Source organism: Lithobates pipiens, unplaced genomic scaffold (assembly GCF_037356315.1).
Source record: "Lithobates pipiens isolate NorthernLeopardFrog02 unplaced genomic scaffold, aLitPip1_a1.2 Scaffold_23, whole genome shotgun sequence".
Classification (NCBI taxonomy): domain Eukaryota; kingdom Metazoa; phylum Chordata; class Amphibia; order Anura; family Ranidae; genus Lithobates; species Lithobates pipiens.
Window position 1 is genome coordinate 111,806,701 of NW_027507785.1, and position 18,113 is coordinate 111,824,813.

Sequence of the window (18,113 nt, forward strand, 5' to 3'; positions counted from 1 at the left end):
GGTCAAAGTTTGCTGCCCAAAAGGTCTGTTTCTTTGGGCACTCCCAAAGCATATTAGAAAAGGTACCCACCTAGGTTTGACAATGTGGACAATGAGGGTCTCTATCTGGGTATATTTTGTGGAGTCTTGCTGGTGTATAGGAAACACAGTGTAGTAGATTTTTTTTGTATTAGCTTGTCTCTCGATAAGACTACCAGCTTGGGGCATTGCTCAAGACAGTCCTCCCAATCCTCCCTGTCTGGGGGGGGGGGGGTCTGCTTTCCAGAGATTCCCCAATTTCTCAATTTTGGGGAGTCAGTCCTAAACAGTGCCCCATAAAGTGTAGTGTTTTTTGCAGACCCTCTTGTGAGAGGACTGCTTCTACAGGTTCTTGCTGGAGTGGAGGCTGTGAAGATAATTAGGCTCTGGCAGCATGGCGAAGCTGGACGTATCTAAAATACATCCAACCTGGCAAGCAAAACATCCGACTTAATTGGGCGTAAGTTAGCAGCGTTGCCTCAGGCATAATGTCCCGCAAGATATAAGGGAGAAGAGCAGACAACTCGAAAGTCCTTGTTCTAAAAATGTATTGGCTACATATGAGCATTAAAAAGCAAACACTGACGCATTTTGGCGTGAGCCAATGTCCTGCAAGGTTTTGATACCAAACCATGCCCACACTTGAGGGTCGGGGACTGATCTGAAGTGGGCAAGGTTCAGATTCCCCTAGAGAGGTTGAACAAGAGACCAGCGCGCTTCTTGGAAAAAAATTACACTGGGCAGTTAACCAGACACGAACCGTGGTCCTAGCAGGGGTTGGCACAGTCATGCATGTTCCTGCTGCTCTATATGCTAAGTTTTATAGATCCGACAAGAACCACAAACAGGTGGCCTCCAGACAGACGGCCACATTAGTGTGGGGCCCCTCAAACCACCAATATGTTGTCACCAAATTAGCCGCCCCAATATTATTATACTTGGAAGTTGAGTAACACCAGTCCTCCCAACTGTGCAGGGAGGGGAAGTGTAGATTTAGCCAAACGTAGGATGGCTCCATTCCAGATAAAGGTGCTCTATCCACAACTTTAAAAAAAGAGGCTGGTATCTAAACTGGACTATTTCGAAATATACAATTGAATCTTGGTAGCAACATCATTTGGGGGACAATGATGCGCTCAAGGAGGTTCAAGGGGAGCCCGGACCATGAGCAACACCTATCTCTGAGAAGGGAGATCAGGGGAAGGAGATTAGGGGAATAGTATTGTGAGATATCCCTTATCACCAGTATCCCTGAATATCGGAACTCGGACACCCAACACAATGGAGAGGGTCTAGGGAGGACACACACTTGTTCATCCAGAGGAAAAAATCACAGACTTAGACCAATTTAATTCTGATTCCCGAGTATGCACCGAATACATCAAATATCTCCAAGGCAGCCATTAGCGAGGGCCCCACATCATTCAGGTCCAATTTCCCGACCCGCAGCCCACGGATCGCTGAGGACTCCCTGGTCAAAATCACCAGGCGTTCCAGAGCCAGGACAAACAGGCCAGGAGACAGGGGGCCTCCCTGCCGAGTACATTGAGATAGCAAAAATGGATCAGAGATCCAATCACTTGTGTGAACCCTCACCTTAGGCTCTCTATAGAGCATTTGAATCCATTTTAGGAAATTAGACCCAAACCCAAATGTACGAGGAACTTCTGACAGATATTCCCATTCTATGGAATCAAAAACATTTTCAGCATTCAGGGAAGCCACCACACGGGAGCCAGTATTGTCATGGGTCAGGGAAAGGTTTAGGAAAAGGCATTGAATATTGACCTGCACTAGTTTATATTTTGCTATTTCACATTCTTAGTTAATGTGGCTCAAGCCACTCCTGGCTGTTTCCGGCATCATTATAATGGCACAGGATGACAGGAAAGCTTAGTTAATTTCCCAGTATATATACAGTATATAAAAATTGTTTGTTTTAATGATAAATATTTCATTAACCATCTCATGTGAAATTAATGCAGGATAATTGATGGAATAACATATTCAGGAGAGATTAAAGAAAAAGAAGCTGCAAAGAAGCAGTATGCCACTGCCGTCTCAAAGGGTCAGACAGCTGGACTCGTCAAGTAAGTTAACTAATAATTAATCATTTATAGTTATATGACTTATTTTTTATTTTAATAAATTTGTTCACACATGGACATTTGTATTATAAAAAGTGCTTATTCTTAAAGCGTCTGCCTGTACAGGCTATCACCATTGTCACCCAGACAGAAAGTGAGAAAAATACCAAAATTTTAAAGATGCCACCAGAAGTAGAGGTCTTCCAATAGGGACATCTGTTCTGGTAAGAACTGTTTAGGAGGTGCATTCCCCTTAATTTGGTGGAGATTTCCTCTCAGTTCATGTTGCAGCTCTGAGACAGGTGGTGAAGAGAAATACCTCCAATGGGACACAAACAGCAAACCATAACATGACATTGGTTTTAACTCTTACCTACTCCAAAACTAGAAAACAATGCGTTGGATTACCAACAATACATACCTGATCACGGATGTGGAAATATAGGGCAATTTAGGGAACCACAACCACAGGTCAATTGGCTTCTGTATAAATTACACAAATAGGAAACATAAGGGGAATACAAAGACACTGAATTTCAAAAGGGCCAAAATCTTAAGAACAAAGAATGCGGAGGAGAGATGGGTTTGCTTTAAGAGCATATTAAATAAGGCCATTAGCCAATGCATCCCATTGGGTAATACATTTAAAAGAGCGGACAAAAGTCCTGGATGGCTTAACTCCAATGTAAAAAATGCATATAAAAGCAAAGGAGAGAGGGATCATCATCAGCATTCAGACATTATAAAGAATGCAACAAGAAATGTAAGGGTGCAATAAGGACGGCTAAGATAGAACATGAAAGACAGAGCTGAGTAGAGAAAAAAAAATCTCAAGATATTCTTTAAGTATGTAAATAGTAAAAAGAGGACAGATCATATTGTCCCCATAAAGAATGAGGAAGGACATCTGGTTACAAGTGTAGAAAGTTCAGTGTAGAAAGATGTAAAATAATGCATTTGGGTGGCAAAAATAGGAATGCAATTTATACACTGGGGGAATCTAGGATGGAAAAGGACCTGGAGGTCCTAGTAGATGATAGGCTCAGCAATGGGATGCAATGCCAAGCTGCTGCTAACATAGCAAACAGAATATTGGCATGCATTAAAAAGGGGGTCAACTCCAGAGATAAAGCGATAATTCTTCCACTCTACAAGACTCTGGTCCGGCCATACCTGGAATACGCTGTCCAGTTCTGGGCACAAGAGGGATGTACTGGAAATGGAGTGAGTACAAAGAAGGGCAACAAAGCTGATAAAGGGTCTGGAGGATATTGGTTATGAGGAAAGGTTGCGAACACTGAACTTTTTCTCTCTAGAGAGACGCTTGAGAGGGGATATGATTTCAATATACAAATACCATACTGGTGACCCCACAATAGGGATAAAACTTCTCGCAAAAGGGAGTTTAAGAAGACTCGTGGCCACTCATTAAAATTAGAATAAAAGAGGTTTGACCTTAAACTACATAGAGGGTTCTTTACTGTAAGAGCGGCAAGGATGTGGAATTCCCTTCCACAGGCGGTGGTCTCAGCAAGGGGCATTGATACTTTCAAGAAACTGGCCGCAACATACAGGGATATACCATGTAATACTGACATAATCACACATAGGTTGTAATTGATGGACTGAGTTGGCCCCCATTTTGCAGCTATAACAGCTTCAACTCTTCTGGGAAGGCTGTCCACAAGGTTTAGGAGTGTGTCTATATGAATGTTTGACTATTGTTTCAGAAGCACATTTGTGAGGTCAGGCACCGATGTTGGACAAGAAGGCCTGGCTCGAGGTCTCCACTCTAATGCTTCCCAAAGATGTTCTATCAGGTTGAAGTTCCTCCACTTTAAACTCACTCACCCATGTCTTTATGGACCTTGCTTTGTGCACTGGTCAAAATTATTTGGTGGAGGGGAGGAATATTGTGTGCGGTGTGTGGGTTTTTTTTTTTTTTTTTTAGGGGTTGGGCTTGGCCTATTAGTTCCAGTGAAAGGAACTCTTAAGGCGTCAGCATACCAAGACATTTTGGACAATTTCACGCTCCCAATTTTATAGGAACAGTTTGGAGATGGCCCCCTTCTGTTTCAACATGACTGCACATCAGTGCACAAAGCAAGGTCCATAAAGACATGGATAAGCAAGTTTGGGGTGGAGGAACTTGAAGACTGGCCTGCACAGAGTCCTGATCATAACCCGATAGAACAGCTTTGGGATCAATTCAAGCAGAGACTGTGAGCCAGGCCTTCCCATCCACATGCCTGACCTCACAAATGCACTTCTGGAAAATTAGTCAAACATTCCCATAGACGCACTCCTAAACCTTGTGGACAGCCTTTCCAGCCTTCCCTTTGAGTTGTTATAGTTGCAAAAAGTGGGCCAACTCAATATTGAACCCTACGGACTAAGACTGGAATGCCATTAAAGTTCATGTGCGTGTAAAGGCAGGCCTCCCAATCCTTTTGGTAATACAGTGTACAAACACTTTAAAGTGGTTGTAAAGTCTAAACATTTTTTACCTTAATGCATTCCTTGCATCACCCCCTCAGCCCCCCTTTACTTACCTGAGACATCATTCAATCCAGCACCCTGCACGTCTGCAGCTCTGCTCTCCCCTCAATTCCAGGTCCCGCTGGCAAGGCCGGGGCATCAGGAGTAATTGGCTCCCAGTGTTGTTCATAAAAGACAGTGACGAGGGAGCGGAGGGCGGGGCCAAGTCCGTGCCAAGTCTGTGTCAAAAATTTACCGTTACAACCCCTTTAACCAGTTGCCACCATATGACGGCGTCCCAGAGCGGGCACTTTTGCGGGGGCGGGCAGCACAGTGATCGCGGCCGTTGCTGGGATACAGCGCGACCCTGACCTCTGTAAAGGTGCGCAAAACATGTCAGTCACGTTCGTCGCGGCAACTTATTGCTCCATTTTCCAAACGGTAGTGGTTGTCCTTTTCCGGTCGTTCCCGGAGACTCAAGCTTCTCCCCTCTTCACCACACGGTGGGCGTCATGGGATGCCAACCCGATGTCTCCCAGACATACACTATAGGACGCCGCTCATCGTGAATAGAGGTACTCTGGTGACTGTCTTGGCGCTGTCTGATCCCTGGTCATCTCAACTTGAGATTAAAACAGCGCACATGTTTTTTAAGTGGACAGCAGCCTCCGATAAGTGAATTGCCAAGTTACTGCAACATGGAACTATGAGTCCTCTATGCTTTGGCTACCTGTTAATAGATCTATAGCCCAGAGTTAACCCCTTGTTTCCTGAAGGAAGGCGGCACAGTGTACTATTACTTTTGCTTTATTCCTACTTTTGGATTTTTACTTGACTGTGCAATAAGTACATCCCTCACTGTTGTGCTGGATATTAATGATTTTACCTCTGTGCTTCTCTTTTGATTAAATGTGATATTTTTAATTGATTGTATTTATGTTGAGTTCCACTGAGCGCTGATTTTAAATTGTCTTTCTTCCAAATCTATGTTTGTCATCAAACTTTTACGATATCTGTTTCTTCTATGTTTAACCACTTCGCGCCGGTAGGACGTCCAGGAACGGCCTCGGCTTTTGTGGTTATATCTGAATGATGCCTGAGGCGACAGACATCATTCAGATATCGGCGTTCTCAGCCAGCGATTCCCTGCACCATAAGAATGATCATAGCGGCTGTTCCGCCACTTGATCGTTCTTACGGGAGGGGATGTCCCCCCCCCGCCACCCTCCGGTGGTTCTACCAACTCACCGCTTTCATCGGTGAGTCGGTATCAGGATCCGCCGCCCCCCGGATAATACCATAGAGATTTCGTCCCCGGAGACTCTATGATCGTTTGGAGGCCGGGCGCGATGTTATGACATCATGCCCGGCCTCTGCATTCAAAATAATGGTGCCGATTTGGCTAGGAAACCAGGATCATTTTTTAAATTTGAGAGGTGAGATGTGGGGTCTTATTGACCCCATATCTCACTGTAAATAGGTCCGATCGTGCCATATTTCTATCTATCTATTATTATTATTAGGGATGTTTACATTCCTTGTAATAGGAATAAAAGTAATCAATTAACAATAAGTAATAAGTAAAATTAACAATAAAAAAATAAATAATTAAAGCGTCCCTGTCCCACGTGAGCTCGTATGCAGAAGCGAATGCATACGTAAGTCCCGTCCACATATGAAAATGGTACACCACACATGTGAGGTATCGCCGCGAACGTTAGAGTGAGAGCAATAATTCTAGCACTAGACCTCCTTTCTAATGCAAAACATGTAACCAGTAAAAAAAATTAAATTGTCGCCTATGGGGATTTTTAAATACCAAAGTTTGGCGCCATTCCACAAGCGCGTGCAATTTTGAAGCATGACATGTTGGGTATCTATTTACTCTGCGTATCTTCATCTATCACATTATGCAAAAAAATTGGGCTAACTTTGCTGTTTTTTTTTAAGCATGAAACTTTTTTTTTTCTGAAAAAAATGCGTTCGAAAAATTGCTACGCAAATACAGTGTGAGATAAAAAGTTGCAACAACCGCCATTGTAATCTCTAGGGTCTTTGCTAAAAAAAACATATATAATGTTTGGGGGTTCTATGTAATTTTCTAGCAAAAAAATTATGAATTTTACATGTAGGAGAGAAATGTCAGAATTGACCTGGATGGGAAGTGGTTAAAGTTGAATATTTGGATTAAAGCAAAATATGTGCCAGGTAAGCAAAATCTCATTTCTGATGCATTATCTCGCTTCCAGATGGCTTGTTTCAGACAGATTTTACCAGATACAGACATGGTTGAGCACCTTTGTCTGAGTCATCTGTGAAATCTGATTTAACTCCAGTATTATCAGCAAAAAAAAAAAAAATCGCTCCAAAAACATGGACTGACTACTCAGTTACATGGGAGAAATGGCTGTCGTATAATAAAGAATTAGGCCTTTCAGATTTTTCTCTCACTGAACATTCCATTTTAGCCTTTCTTTGTTCACTTATGCATTTACATTTTTCTTTTCATCACATCAATAAAACTTTAGTTGGGGTTTCCTTTTTCCTTAAGGCCGGGTTCACACCGCTGCGATGCGGGAACGCCGCGAATCCGCGGCGTTTTCCCGCATCGCATTACTCCCGCCGGCAGTTCACACTGCCCTATGCGGACGGCTGGGAGTGTCAATGTTATGTTAATGACACCCCCAGATCCGTCGGTATATCGCAGTGCGATCTGCCGACTCGCACAGGAATCGGATCGCATGGTGTGAACCCCCATGCGATCCGATTCCGTTGCGGACCCAAAAAAGGGTCCCGTGCGAGTTTGCTGCGGGAGCGCTGCGAATTCAGCCATACTATCTGTATGGCTGAACTCGCATCGCTACGGAGATCGGATGTGATTTGCGGTGCGAATCACATCCGGATCTCCCCCCGCAGCAGTGTGAACCCAGCCTTAATGTAGTAATTTGCCAGCCTGTAATAGTTTCTTTTCAGTTAAGCAAGTGCTTAAAGTGCTTAAAGGAATTAAAAAAGCTAAATTAGCACCTGATATGCGTAGACCAATTACATTGTGTATATTAACCAAGCTTTGTTTGGTTACTTCCTTTGTTTGCATTTCAGAATATGAGGCTTTTTTGTTTCATGCAGATTTTGTTTTAATTTTCTTTTCAGCCCTTTGTTTCTCTGAGATGTTACCAAATGACAAACAAAGTTTGTTGGGTTTAAAATTCACTGAAGTTTCTATTTTAGATGATAAAGTCTTTATTTTCATTAAGGCCGCGTACACACGGGCGGACTGTTCGCCCAACTTTGTCCGCTGAACAGTGTTTCAGCGGACAGTCCGCTCGTGTGTGGGCTTCAGCGGACAGTTTCAGCGGACAGTCTGACGAACAAAGTTTTTCGGAATTTCCGTAAGACAGTCCGCTGAAACTTGGTTTCAGCGGACAGTCCGCTCGTGTGTAGGCTTGTTCGACAAACTAAGTTTCGCGCATGCTCAGAAAGGATTTACACGGCGAAGGTTGCATTGCAGTGTATTGGACGTCGAATTTCTCGTCCCGTCGTACGTGCCGTTCACGTCATCGCGCACGCTTTCAGCGGACTGTTCGTTCATCGTGTGTGGTCAAGTCCGTTCATGCAAATTTTGAGCGGACTGTTTGTCGGATTGTTTGACGAACAAAGTTGGGCGAACAGTCCGCCCGTGTGTACGCGGCCACAGAGATCAAAATCGGATCAAGCCGGTAAAGACCATTGGCTCAGTCTATATGCTTGTAGCGACTCCATCCTTTGCCCTCTTTTAGTCTTTAAAATATATCTTTCTTTTAGACCAGTTATTGGAGGTAATTTTCTAGTTAATTTGGACTCCTCACCTCTGACCAAATTTAAATTTTCAGCAGTTTTCAAATGCTGCCCTTTTCCATTTAGATCTTTCACATTTAAAATTTTCCCCTCATTCTTTTCGCATCGGAGCCACTACAGAAGCTGCTAGATTGGGTTTAAATGATGCGGTCCTTATGACATTTGTAAAATGGGAGTCTGAAGCCACGTACACACGGGCGGACTGTCTGGCCTACTTAGTCCGCCGAAACACATTTCAGCGGACAGTCCGCTCGTGTGTGGGCTTCAGCTGACTTTTTCAGCGTGCAGTCTGGCGGACTAAGTATTTCGGAATGTTGGAAATACTGTCCGCTGGACTCGCATTTCGGCGGACAATCCGCCCGTGTGTGTGCCAGTCCGCCCTACTTTTGAAATGAGCAGACTTTTCCCGCCCGGAGAAAAGTCCGCTCATTTCGAGCGGGTATCCAGGTAGGCAGGGCCCGCGACGGAGACGTCGCTGGCCCCGCCGCCTGGTATGGACTTAAAGGGGAACCACAACGCCGAAAAAAAATTGGCGTGGGGGTCCCCCCAAGTCCACAACAGACCCTTGTCCGAGCACGCTACCCGGGCCGGCCAGGAAAGGGGGGCAAGCGAGCGCTACCCCCTCCTGAGCCGTACCAGGCCGCGTGCCCTCAACATGGAGGGGTTCCCTGGGTGAAGGGGGGGCCGCGTGGCCCCCCCACCCCAAAGCACCTTGTGCCCATGTTGATGAGGACAAGGGCCTCTTCCCGACAACCCTGGCCGTTGGTTGTCGGGGTCTGCGGGCGGGGGGCTTATCGGAATCCGGGAGCCCCCTTTAATAAGGGGGCCCCCGGATACCGGCCCCCCACCCTATGTGAATGAGTATGGGGTACAATGTACCCCTACCCATTCATCTGTGAAAAAAGTACAAAAGAAAACACAACACAGGGTCAAAATATTTTATTGCACAGCTCCGGGGGTCTTCCGTCTTCGGGGGTCTTCTCGCCAGACTCCTCCGCTATCTTCTTGTAGCTCTTTTGCTAGCGGAGGAGCTTTCTTCCTCGCCGCCGGCCTCTTCTCCCGACTTCGGGGGTCTTGTCCCCCCTTCGGTTCTTCTTCCGGGCCACCGCGCCTTCTTATAGCTCTTTTACAGGCGGTGGCCCGGTCTTCTGTCGCCGCCGTCGCCGCCGCCTTCCGTTCTTCTTCTTCTTCTTCTCCAGGAGATGTTGCCTCGACGATCTCTCCGGCCGGAATGCCAGGGACGCACTGCACGGCCACTTATATAGGGACAATGGGGCGGTGTCACATGGCTTTATGTCACATGGGTTGGTCACATGGGTTGATGTCACATGGGGACTATGACATCGTAAGGGGGCGGGGTCACCATGTGACCAACCCATGTGACATAAAGCCATGTGACACCGCCCCATTGTCCCTATATAAGTGGCAGCGGAGCGCGTCCCTGGCATTCCGGCCGGAGAGATCGTCGAGGCAACATCTCCTGGAGAAGAAGAAGAAGGAGAAGAAGAAGAACGGAAGGCGGTGGCGACGGCGCCGGCGGCGACAGAAGAGTTGGCCAGACAGTCCGCCACGTGTGTACGCGGCTTGAGGCTTAATATTTATATTTGTCCTAACTTATCTCTTTAATTTATAGGTACCAAGTCTTATATATGGATCGTCGATTCATATACATTGTAGGGGATCAGAGGGGTGAAGAGCTGGCTCAGAGGCAGTCCAGTAAAATAAAAGTGGCTTTTATTCAGCAAAACAGCAAAAAAACATAAGACCAGACAGATTTGTCTTATCACAAGGATGTGCATACAGGTACAGCTCACAGTTCATCAGCCCACAGGCTTAGAGGTAACAGTTCATGGCTCCAAACAGAGCTACGGTCTTTTTGTGGTTTAAGCTCAACCAGCAGGTACACCATCCAGCAATGGAGGTTTCCACACAGCGTGCTGCTGTGTCTCTCTCTCCTATTCAACAGCTCCACACTGACACTTTCAGCACACCTGACCATAAGCAGGTCTGAGGGGGAAGTACCTGCCTTCTTCAATTAACCCCCTCTTAACCCTGCCCCAGGTTGACCCTCTACATATCCCCCCCTCTGTTTCAGGCCAGGGGTCTGGAAACCACGACTCCAGTGGCAGTAGACCCGGGAAAGGGCATTGGCATTTTGATGTACCTTTCCTGGTCTATGTACCACTACAAACCTGAAGTAATGTAGAGCAAGGAACCACCGGGTGATTCTGGAGTTTTTATCTTTATTTTGGGCCATCCACTTAAGGGGCGCATGATCTGAAACTAACTTGAAGGGTCGGCCCAACAAGCAGTAGCGGAGTGTCTCCAAAGCCCATTTTATTGCAAGACACTCCCTTTCCAAAATGGAATAATTCCTCTCAGCTGGTGTGAGCTTCCGGCTCAAGTACACAACAGGGTGCTCACCCCCCCCCCAATCATCTGGGACAGTACTGCACCCAGACCCAATTTTGAGGCATCTGTTTGTACCAGGAACTCTTTTTGGAAGTCGGGAGCTACCAACACTGGTTCCTGGCACAAAGCTTGCTTCAATCGGCAGAACGCTGCTTCTGCTTCTGCACTCCACTGAACAACTTGTGTTCTTTCGCTTGGTGAGATCAGTCAGAGGTGCTGCTAGACTGGCAAAGTTGGGGACAAACCTCCTATAATAGCCCACAATGCCAAGGAAAGAACGCACTTGTTTCTTTGTGAGTGGATGGGCCATTTCTGAATAGCCTCCACCTTGTTTAGTTGGGTCTTAATCACACCGCTGCCTACAACATACCCCAGGTAGCGGGCCTCCTCCAACCCAACCTTGCTCTTTTCTGGGTTCACTGTGAACCCCACCCTTCGGGGGGCATCCAAGACCAACTGGACCTTCGGTAAGTGACTCTCCCAGTCCTTACTAAAGATGACAATGCCATCAAGATAGGCTCCTGAGAATTCCTTATGACATCTCAGGACGAAGTCCATGGCCCTCTAGAAAGTGGCTGGGGCCCCATGTAACCCGAATGGCATTCAGGCATACTCCCATAAGCCCTCGGATGTGGCAAATGCAGTGTTTTCTTTAGCCTCTGGGGAAAGCGGGATCTGCCAGTATCCCTTGGTCAAGTCAAGCCAAGAGTGGTGATGTACCGGGCCGGTCCTAATCTCTCGATTAATTCATCGACCCAGGGCATGGGATACGCGTCTGGCTTGGAGACTTCATTTAACTTGCGAAAGTCATTGCAGAACCGCCAGGTTCCATTCGACTTGGGTACAAGGACTATAGGGCTAGACCAGCTACTTGAAGACTCCTCAATGACCCCAAGGTCCAACATGCTCTTAAGCTCGGCTTAGACAATATTCCGGTGAGCTTCGGGTATGCGGTAGGGTTTGAGGTTTACTCGAACGCCAGGGTCTGTAATGACATTATGTTCAATTACCAAGGTTAGGCCCGGTAGGTTTGAAAAAATGTCTCGATTCCTCTGCAAAAACTCCCAGGACTCCTGTTTTTGAGAAGGGGAGAGAGCCTCTGCAATCCCTACCTTCTTAATCTGAGCATCAGGGTCTTCCGGGACTTTCAGACTGACTGTCAAAACCTGTCTATCTTTCCATGGTTTGATCAAGTTGACGTGGTAAATCTGTTAGGGTTTACGTTTGCTGGGCTGATGGACTTTATAGTTGACCTTGCCCACCCTCTCAACTATCTTAAATGGTCCTTGCCACTTGCCAAGAAACTTACTCTCAACGGTAGGCACTAAGACCAGAACCCGATCCCCAGGTTTAAACTCTCTAATCTTGGCAGATCGGTTGTATACATGACTCTGGGTGTTTTGCGCAGCCTGCAAATGTTCCTGTACTATGGGCATAACTTTTGTTATTCGGTCCTGCATTTGAGACACGTGTTCTACCACACTCTGATACGGGGAAGCTTCTTGCTCCCACGTCTCTTTCATTATATCCAGTAGTCCATGGGGGTGTCTCCCATAAACCAGCTCAAAGGGGGAGAACCCCGTGGAGGCCTGGGGTACCTCTCTTATAGCAAACAACAAGGGAGGCAACAAGCAATCCCAATCCCGACCATCCTCCTCAACTGCTTTCTTTAGCATTCCCTTTAAGGTTTTGTTGAATCTCTCCACTAACCCATCAGTTTGTGGGTGATACACTGAAGTCCGCAAGTGTTTAATCTTAAACAGGTTACAGAGTTCCTTCATCACTTTTGACATGAACGGGGTACCTTGGTCTGTCAAGATCTCGGATGGGAACCCTGTTCTCATGAACATCTGAAACAACTCCCGTGCTATGACCTTGGATGAGCAATTTCTTAAAGGGACCGCTTCCGGATACCTGGCGGCATAGTCAAGGACAACTAGAATGTATTGTGTCCCCTAACTTACTTCTGTAAGGGGCCCACCAAGTCCATGGCTATGTGATCAAAGGGAACCTCCAAAATGGGAAGCGGTACCAGCAGACTGCGAAAATGGGGTATTGGAGCGGTTCTTTGACAGGTACGGCAGGACTCACACTAGTCCTTAATCTCTCGATATACACTGGGCCAAAAAAAAGCTGTAAAACCCGTTCCTGAGTTTTAGCTGCTTCAAGGTGACCCCCAAGTACATGACTATGAGCCAAATGCAACACCTTAGACCTAAAAGGTTTGGGTACCACCAGTTGTTCCATCACTTCTTGATTGACCTTAGTTACTCGGTACAACAAGTCATGATTCACAGAAAAATGGGGGAACTTCACGTCCGCCCCAGGGTGCTGTGGTTCACCATTTAAGACCATAGCCTGTTCCCTGGCGGGGATCAAAGTGGGGTCTCTCATCTGAGCACTAAGGAAACCTTCCCGGGAGCTCCCAAGATCTGACATGTCTGGCTCAGAGGAGGTACTTTCCGCTTCCAATCCTGCAAACACCTCCAGGGGACCAGAATGTCAGGACCTGGACTTGAACCTGGGACCTCAGCTGTGTCTGGCAATGAATCTTCTCTCTGAGCTATCTGAGATGCTGGACAGTTCCTTGTCAGATCCTTTTGACAACCCTGCCTTGTACCTTAATTTCAGCTGAACCTTGAACTCTTTGCTCCTCCCATGAACTTCCTGATATAAGCCATGTCTCTGCACTACCTCCTTGCCAGAATATTGTGCTATCTCCAGCCTGTATCTCGCTCCCGTCTTCTCTGCTGCCGCTTATATTTGCTACTGCTCGTTATCGACCCTTGGCTTGTTCCACGACTATGCTTTGCCTGATCCCAATCTGCAACAACTCGTTACCGACCTTTTGGCTTGCTTACTGACCACGCTTCTGTTTGATCCTTACCTGCTCATCCGCTACTGAACCCCGGCTTGCTCACCTCCTGGTGGGGCGATCCTGAGGACTGTGACCTGGTACTAACACGCAGCTAAATCCATCTCTACCATCTGGAGCTCTGGTGAAAACCGGTTAGTACTTAGACTCCGCACCTCAGGTGAGCCTGTGTCATCTGCCAGGGTGACTGCCTGTGTTCCTATCCTGCTGGTTAGTGGTAGTCCTGCAACTGCTATAGCAGTTGGTCTTTGAGCCTGACCCCTGATCGTGACACAGACTCACTTTCTGCAGGTTCAGCAACCTGGTACTGATCCTTAGTAATAGCCTCCTGCAACACAGTATTATTCACCACCTCTGTGGGTTCTTGCTTTCTGGGGGAAACCCCCGAACCTTTGAGCTTTTGCCCATACAAGTCCCAAAACATGGGGCAGTCTTGCCTGATTAGTAAATCATGAGGTAGTTCCGGGACCACCCCCACTTTTAGTTTAGCCGTTCCTGCTGGTGTACACAGGGTCACACAGGCCACTGGATCGTTTTTATCATCACCATGCACACAGATGACCCCAACCTGTTCCCTTGATACCAGCTTTATTGGCAACCCGTCCAATCGGAGCAGGGTAACAACACTCCCAGAGTCAAGGAGTGCTACCACCTTCTGTCCATTGACCCGCACCCCACACTCATGAGGATTTAGGTTGGTTGCAGCACATAATGCATGGATATACATGGAGCAACGGCGACCCATGTCGCACTCCATTGGTACTTCCCGACTTGGGCACTGGGCCGCCAGATGACCCAGTTGATGGTAGGACCAACAACGAACCTCACAGGGTTCCCCCTGTCGGTTCCCTGGAAGCTTAGGTCCTGTGGGGCTCTTGGTAGTTGTATTATCCCTCCGAGCAGCCACTATGCGATCACCGGGGTGCACACTGGTGCTGGAATGCACTTCTTTGAAATGGGCCAGCTCTCTTGTGACAGAGGGACTCTCCTGGAACTTTTCCACACAACTGTAGCGCTCAACAGCTGTAGCCATCTCATCCAGTGAGTGAGGCTTGGACTGAGCCACCTATCAGTTGAGCACCCTGGGTAGTCCATGCAGGAAACGATCGAGTGCGACTCTTTCCACAATCTGAGTGGGTGTCTTTTCAGCCAATCTTGAAACAAGTGCATCAGGTGGTAGAGATGCGCACGGGCAGGCTTAGCCTTGTCAAAGCACCAGCCATGGACTCTGTTTGCCCTTAAAGCGACAGTCACTCCCAGCCTTGCTAGGATTTCTGCTTTCAGGAGCTTATAATCACGTGCTGATTCTGGGGCCAAGTCACAGTACACTTGTTGGGGGTCTGTGGTCAGGAAAGGAGCCAGTACATCTGCCCAGTATTTATCAGGCAGATCCTCCCTTGCTGCAACCCGCTCAAACATAGCTAGGCCGTCAAGTTTTGCAGGGTCCGCTGCACTGCCTTCCGGGGGTCACTCTTTACAGCAGGGTCACCTTTCATCATTTCAGCCTGCTGGGTCACCATCTTTTGTAATCCCGCTATCTGTTCACTCAGTAAGCGATTTTTTTTTTCCTGTTGTACAGCGACTGTCTGCACCAGGATCTGCTCCTGCCGAGCCTGTGCTTGTACCAGGGCCTGCTGGGCCTCCTGATGGCGGACCTGGGCCTCTTGATGGCAGGCCTGTGCTTGTGTATTAGCCAGTACCAGCTGCTTAACCACATCCTCCATGGCTTGTTCAGAAGATTTCACTGTCTGTGCAGCTTTAACCCAGGACATGGGATTAGACTGGACCCCTCAACCTGCCCAAAGCACACTCCACCAATTGTAGGGGATCAGAGGGGTGAAGAGCTGGCTCAGAGGCAGTCCAGTAAAATAAAAGTGGCTTTTATTCAGCAAAACAGCAAAAAAACATAAGACCAGACAGACTTGTCTTATCACACGGATGTGCACACAGGTACAGCTCACAGTTCATCAGCCCACAGGCTTAGAGGTAACAGTTCATGGCTCCAAACAGAGCTAAAGTCTTTTTGTGGTTTAAGCTCAACCAGCAGGTACACCATCCAGCAATGAACGTTTCCACACAGCTTGCTGCTGTGTCCTTCTCTCTATCCTACTCAACAGCTCCACACTGACACTTTCAGCACACCTGACCATAAGCAGGTCTGAAGGGGAAGTACCTGCCTTCTTCAATTAACCCCCTCTTAACCCTGCCCCAGGCTGACCCTCTACAATATATATATTGGGCTCATAAACAAGCTTCACGGCTTTGCTACAGTTCCAACCTATCTTTACATTCAAATAAGTTTCAAATCTTTTGGAAAAGTATTCAAGGTTGTCAATGGACTGATTGACAGTCTTTTCTCCCTAATTGATTGACAGTATTCTCTCCCAAAAAATAAGGAATGTCAAAGATAGTGTTCTACACCGGGAAGTTGCTTAGTTTAATGAAAGTATTTCAAACTGTAGGATAAACTTAAATTTTACATTCTTTTAGGTAATTGGAGGCATTAGGATGGGATAACCAAATTTTCAATATTCTACTAAAAGTGGTGAGCGAGTGTTTTTTATAAGCAAGCAATAGTTCAAATTGTGCATGGGTGTTCAATCTGGTTATGACAGTAGATTGGGTGCTTCTGTAGATTTAGGTAAGCTACTATAAGTCTTGAGGCTATTAAAATGTGGACTACCATTTTTCTATGTATAGTGGGATATTTCTCACGGTCTATACCTAATAAGGCCGAAGCGGGAGTAAGCGTGGAAAGGTTTCCTCTAATATCTGCTATGAATGATGAAACTGAGTTCCAAAAGCTTTTCAGGGTTTTGCAAACTCAGAGAGTGTGTGTATAAGATTTCCAGTTTGTTCATTACACCTCCAACAAATGTCGGGTGTGGATGGATAGATTTTGGATAATTTATACGGGGTTAAATACCATCTGTTAGTTATTTTTTTGAGCATTGCCCCAGTGTTCTATACACAATGATGATTTGTTGATTATTTGTAATGATTTTGCCCATTGGTCCCAGGAGAAGTTTTGAGCTAAATCTCTTTCCCATTTTAACATATGAATATTTTTATTATCTGGTTGGGAGGAGTGTATCTCATAGAAAAGGAAATGCCTTTCTTAATATAGTCCTTATGCTGAGAACATTTTTCTGATATTATCAATTGAATTTCTATCAAGTTATTAGAATTGAAATCCTTTAAACACTTACAATTTCCAAGCTTACTATAAACGGATTCTGCAGTAATTAATAACTTCTGTAGGAAGACATATTTTGGATTTTATTTTAACATGTCTAGTTTTAGAAAGTATGTTTCCAAGCAAATATTGTAGCTTTTATACTCAGTAGATTTGGAGTAATTACTTTAGGGAGTATGGCAGTGGCTATTGCTAGGGCATATAAGTCAGACATTTTTGTAGATTCTTGTTCTATGTTTAGCCACAGCTTATCTTTTTCAGGGGAGAACCAATATTTTATCTGGTCTAAAATGGATGCATAATACTAAATTCTTGACGTCTGGTAGATTTATTCCTCCATAAGTTTTAGTGGTGGTTAGAATTGAAAATGTGACTCTTTCTTTTTATTCCATATAAATTGTTTAAGCTTAGTGTTCAATTGCGTGAAGAATTTGGTGGGTATTGGGATAGGCAGGCATCTAACATATTTAATAATTTTTGGTAAGGTTTGCATTTTGAATGCAGCTATTTTACCAACCCAGGATAAATGTGTTTTTTGTATATTAATTAGGTCTTGGTTAATTTGTTCTAAGAGGGGAGGAAAGTTTACGTCACATATTTTAGTTGGCGGGGAGGTGTCCCTAAATATGTTATTGAGGTATTGCCCCATTTGAATCCATGGTTTTTTACTTGGGTTGTTAATTGTTGTAGTAGGTATATTCATAGGTAGGATGTAACATTTGTTTTGATTGATATTGTAGTTTGACACCTCCTTGAATTTTTCTAGTGCTGTAATTACTGATGGTAAAGCTATCTCAGGCTTGGTTAATGTCAGTATGATGTAATCGGCAAATAAGCCTAATTTATGTACATCTTGGCCAATGGCAATACCTTTTGATATCTAAGGAAGATCATATATATTCCGCTAAAGGTTCTATCGCTAGGGAGAATATTAGTGGGGATAAGGTGCATCCCTGTCTGGTCCCGTTGGTTAAAGAGACATTTCTGGATAGCATACCTGACGAAAAACTTTGCAGTGGGGTGGGTATATAATGCCATAATGGCAGAATGTATAAAACCTTGAAGACCAAATTTGGATAGAATTTTTGAATTATATTCCCAATGCATTCTGTCAAAGCTTTTTCAGAATCTAATGCTAGCAGTAGAGAGTGCATTTTATCATTATGTATTAGATTGATAATGTTTAACAGCCTTCTGGTGCTTGCCTACCTTT

At 45.7% G+C, this 18,113-nt stretch overlaps 1 protein-coding gene across 4 annotated transcripts in view; it reads left to right on the forward strand.

Annotated features, from left to right (window-relative positions):
* Positions 1-18,113, forward strand: part of LOC143927811 (inter-alpha-trypsin inhibitor heavy chain H3-like) — a 227,823-nt gene that overhangs the window by 34,754 nt on the left and 174,956 nt on the right. For all 4 annotated transcript variants that reach the window (XM_077452193.1, XM_077452195.1, XM_077452196.1 and 1 more), the window contains one exon: positions 2,004-2,108. In XM_077452193.1, the coding sequence (XP_077308319.1) occupies positions 2,004-2,108 (105 nt within the window). The remainder of the gene's footprint in view (positions 1-2,003; positions 2,109-18,113) is intronic.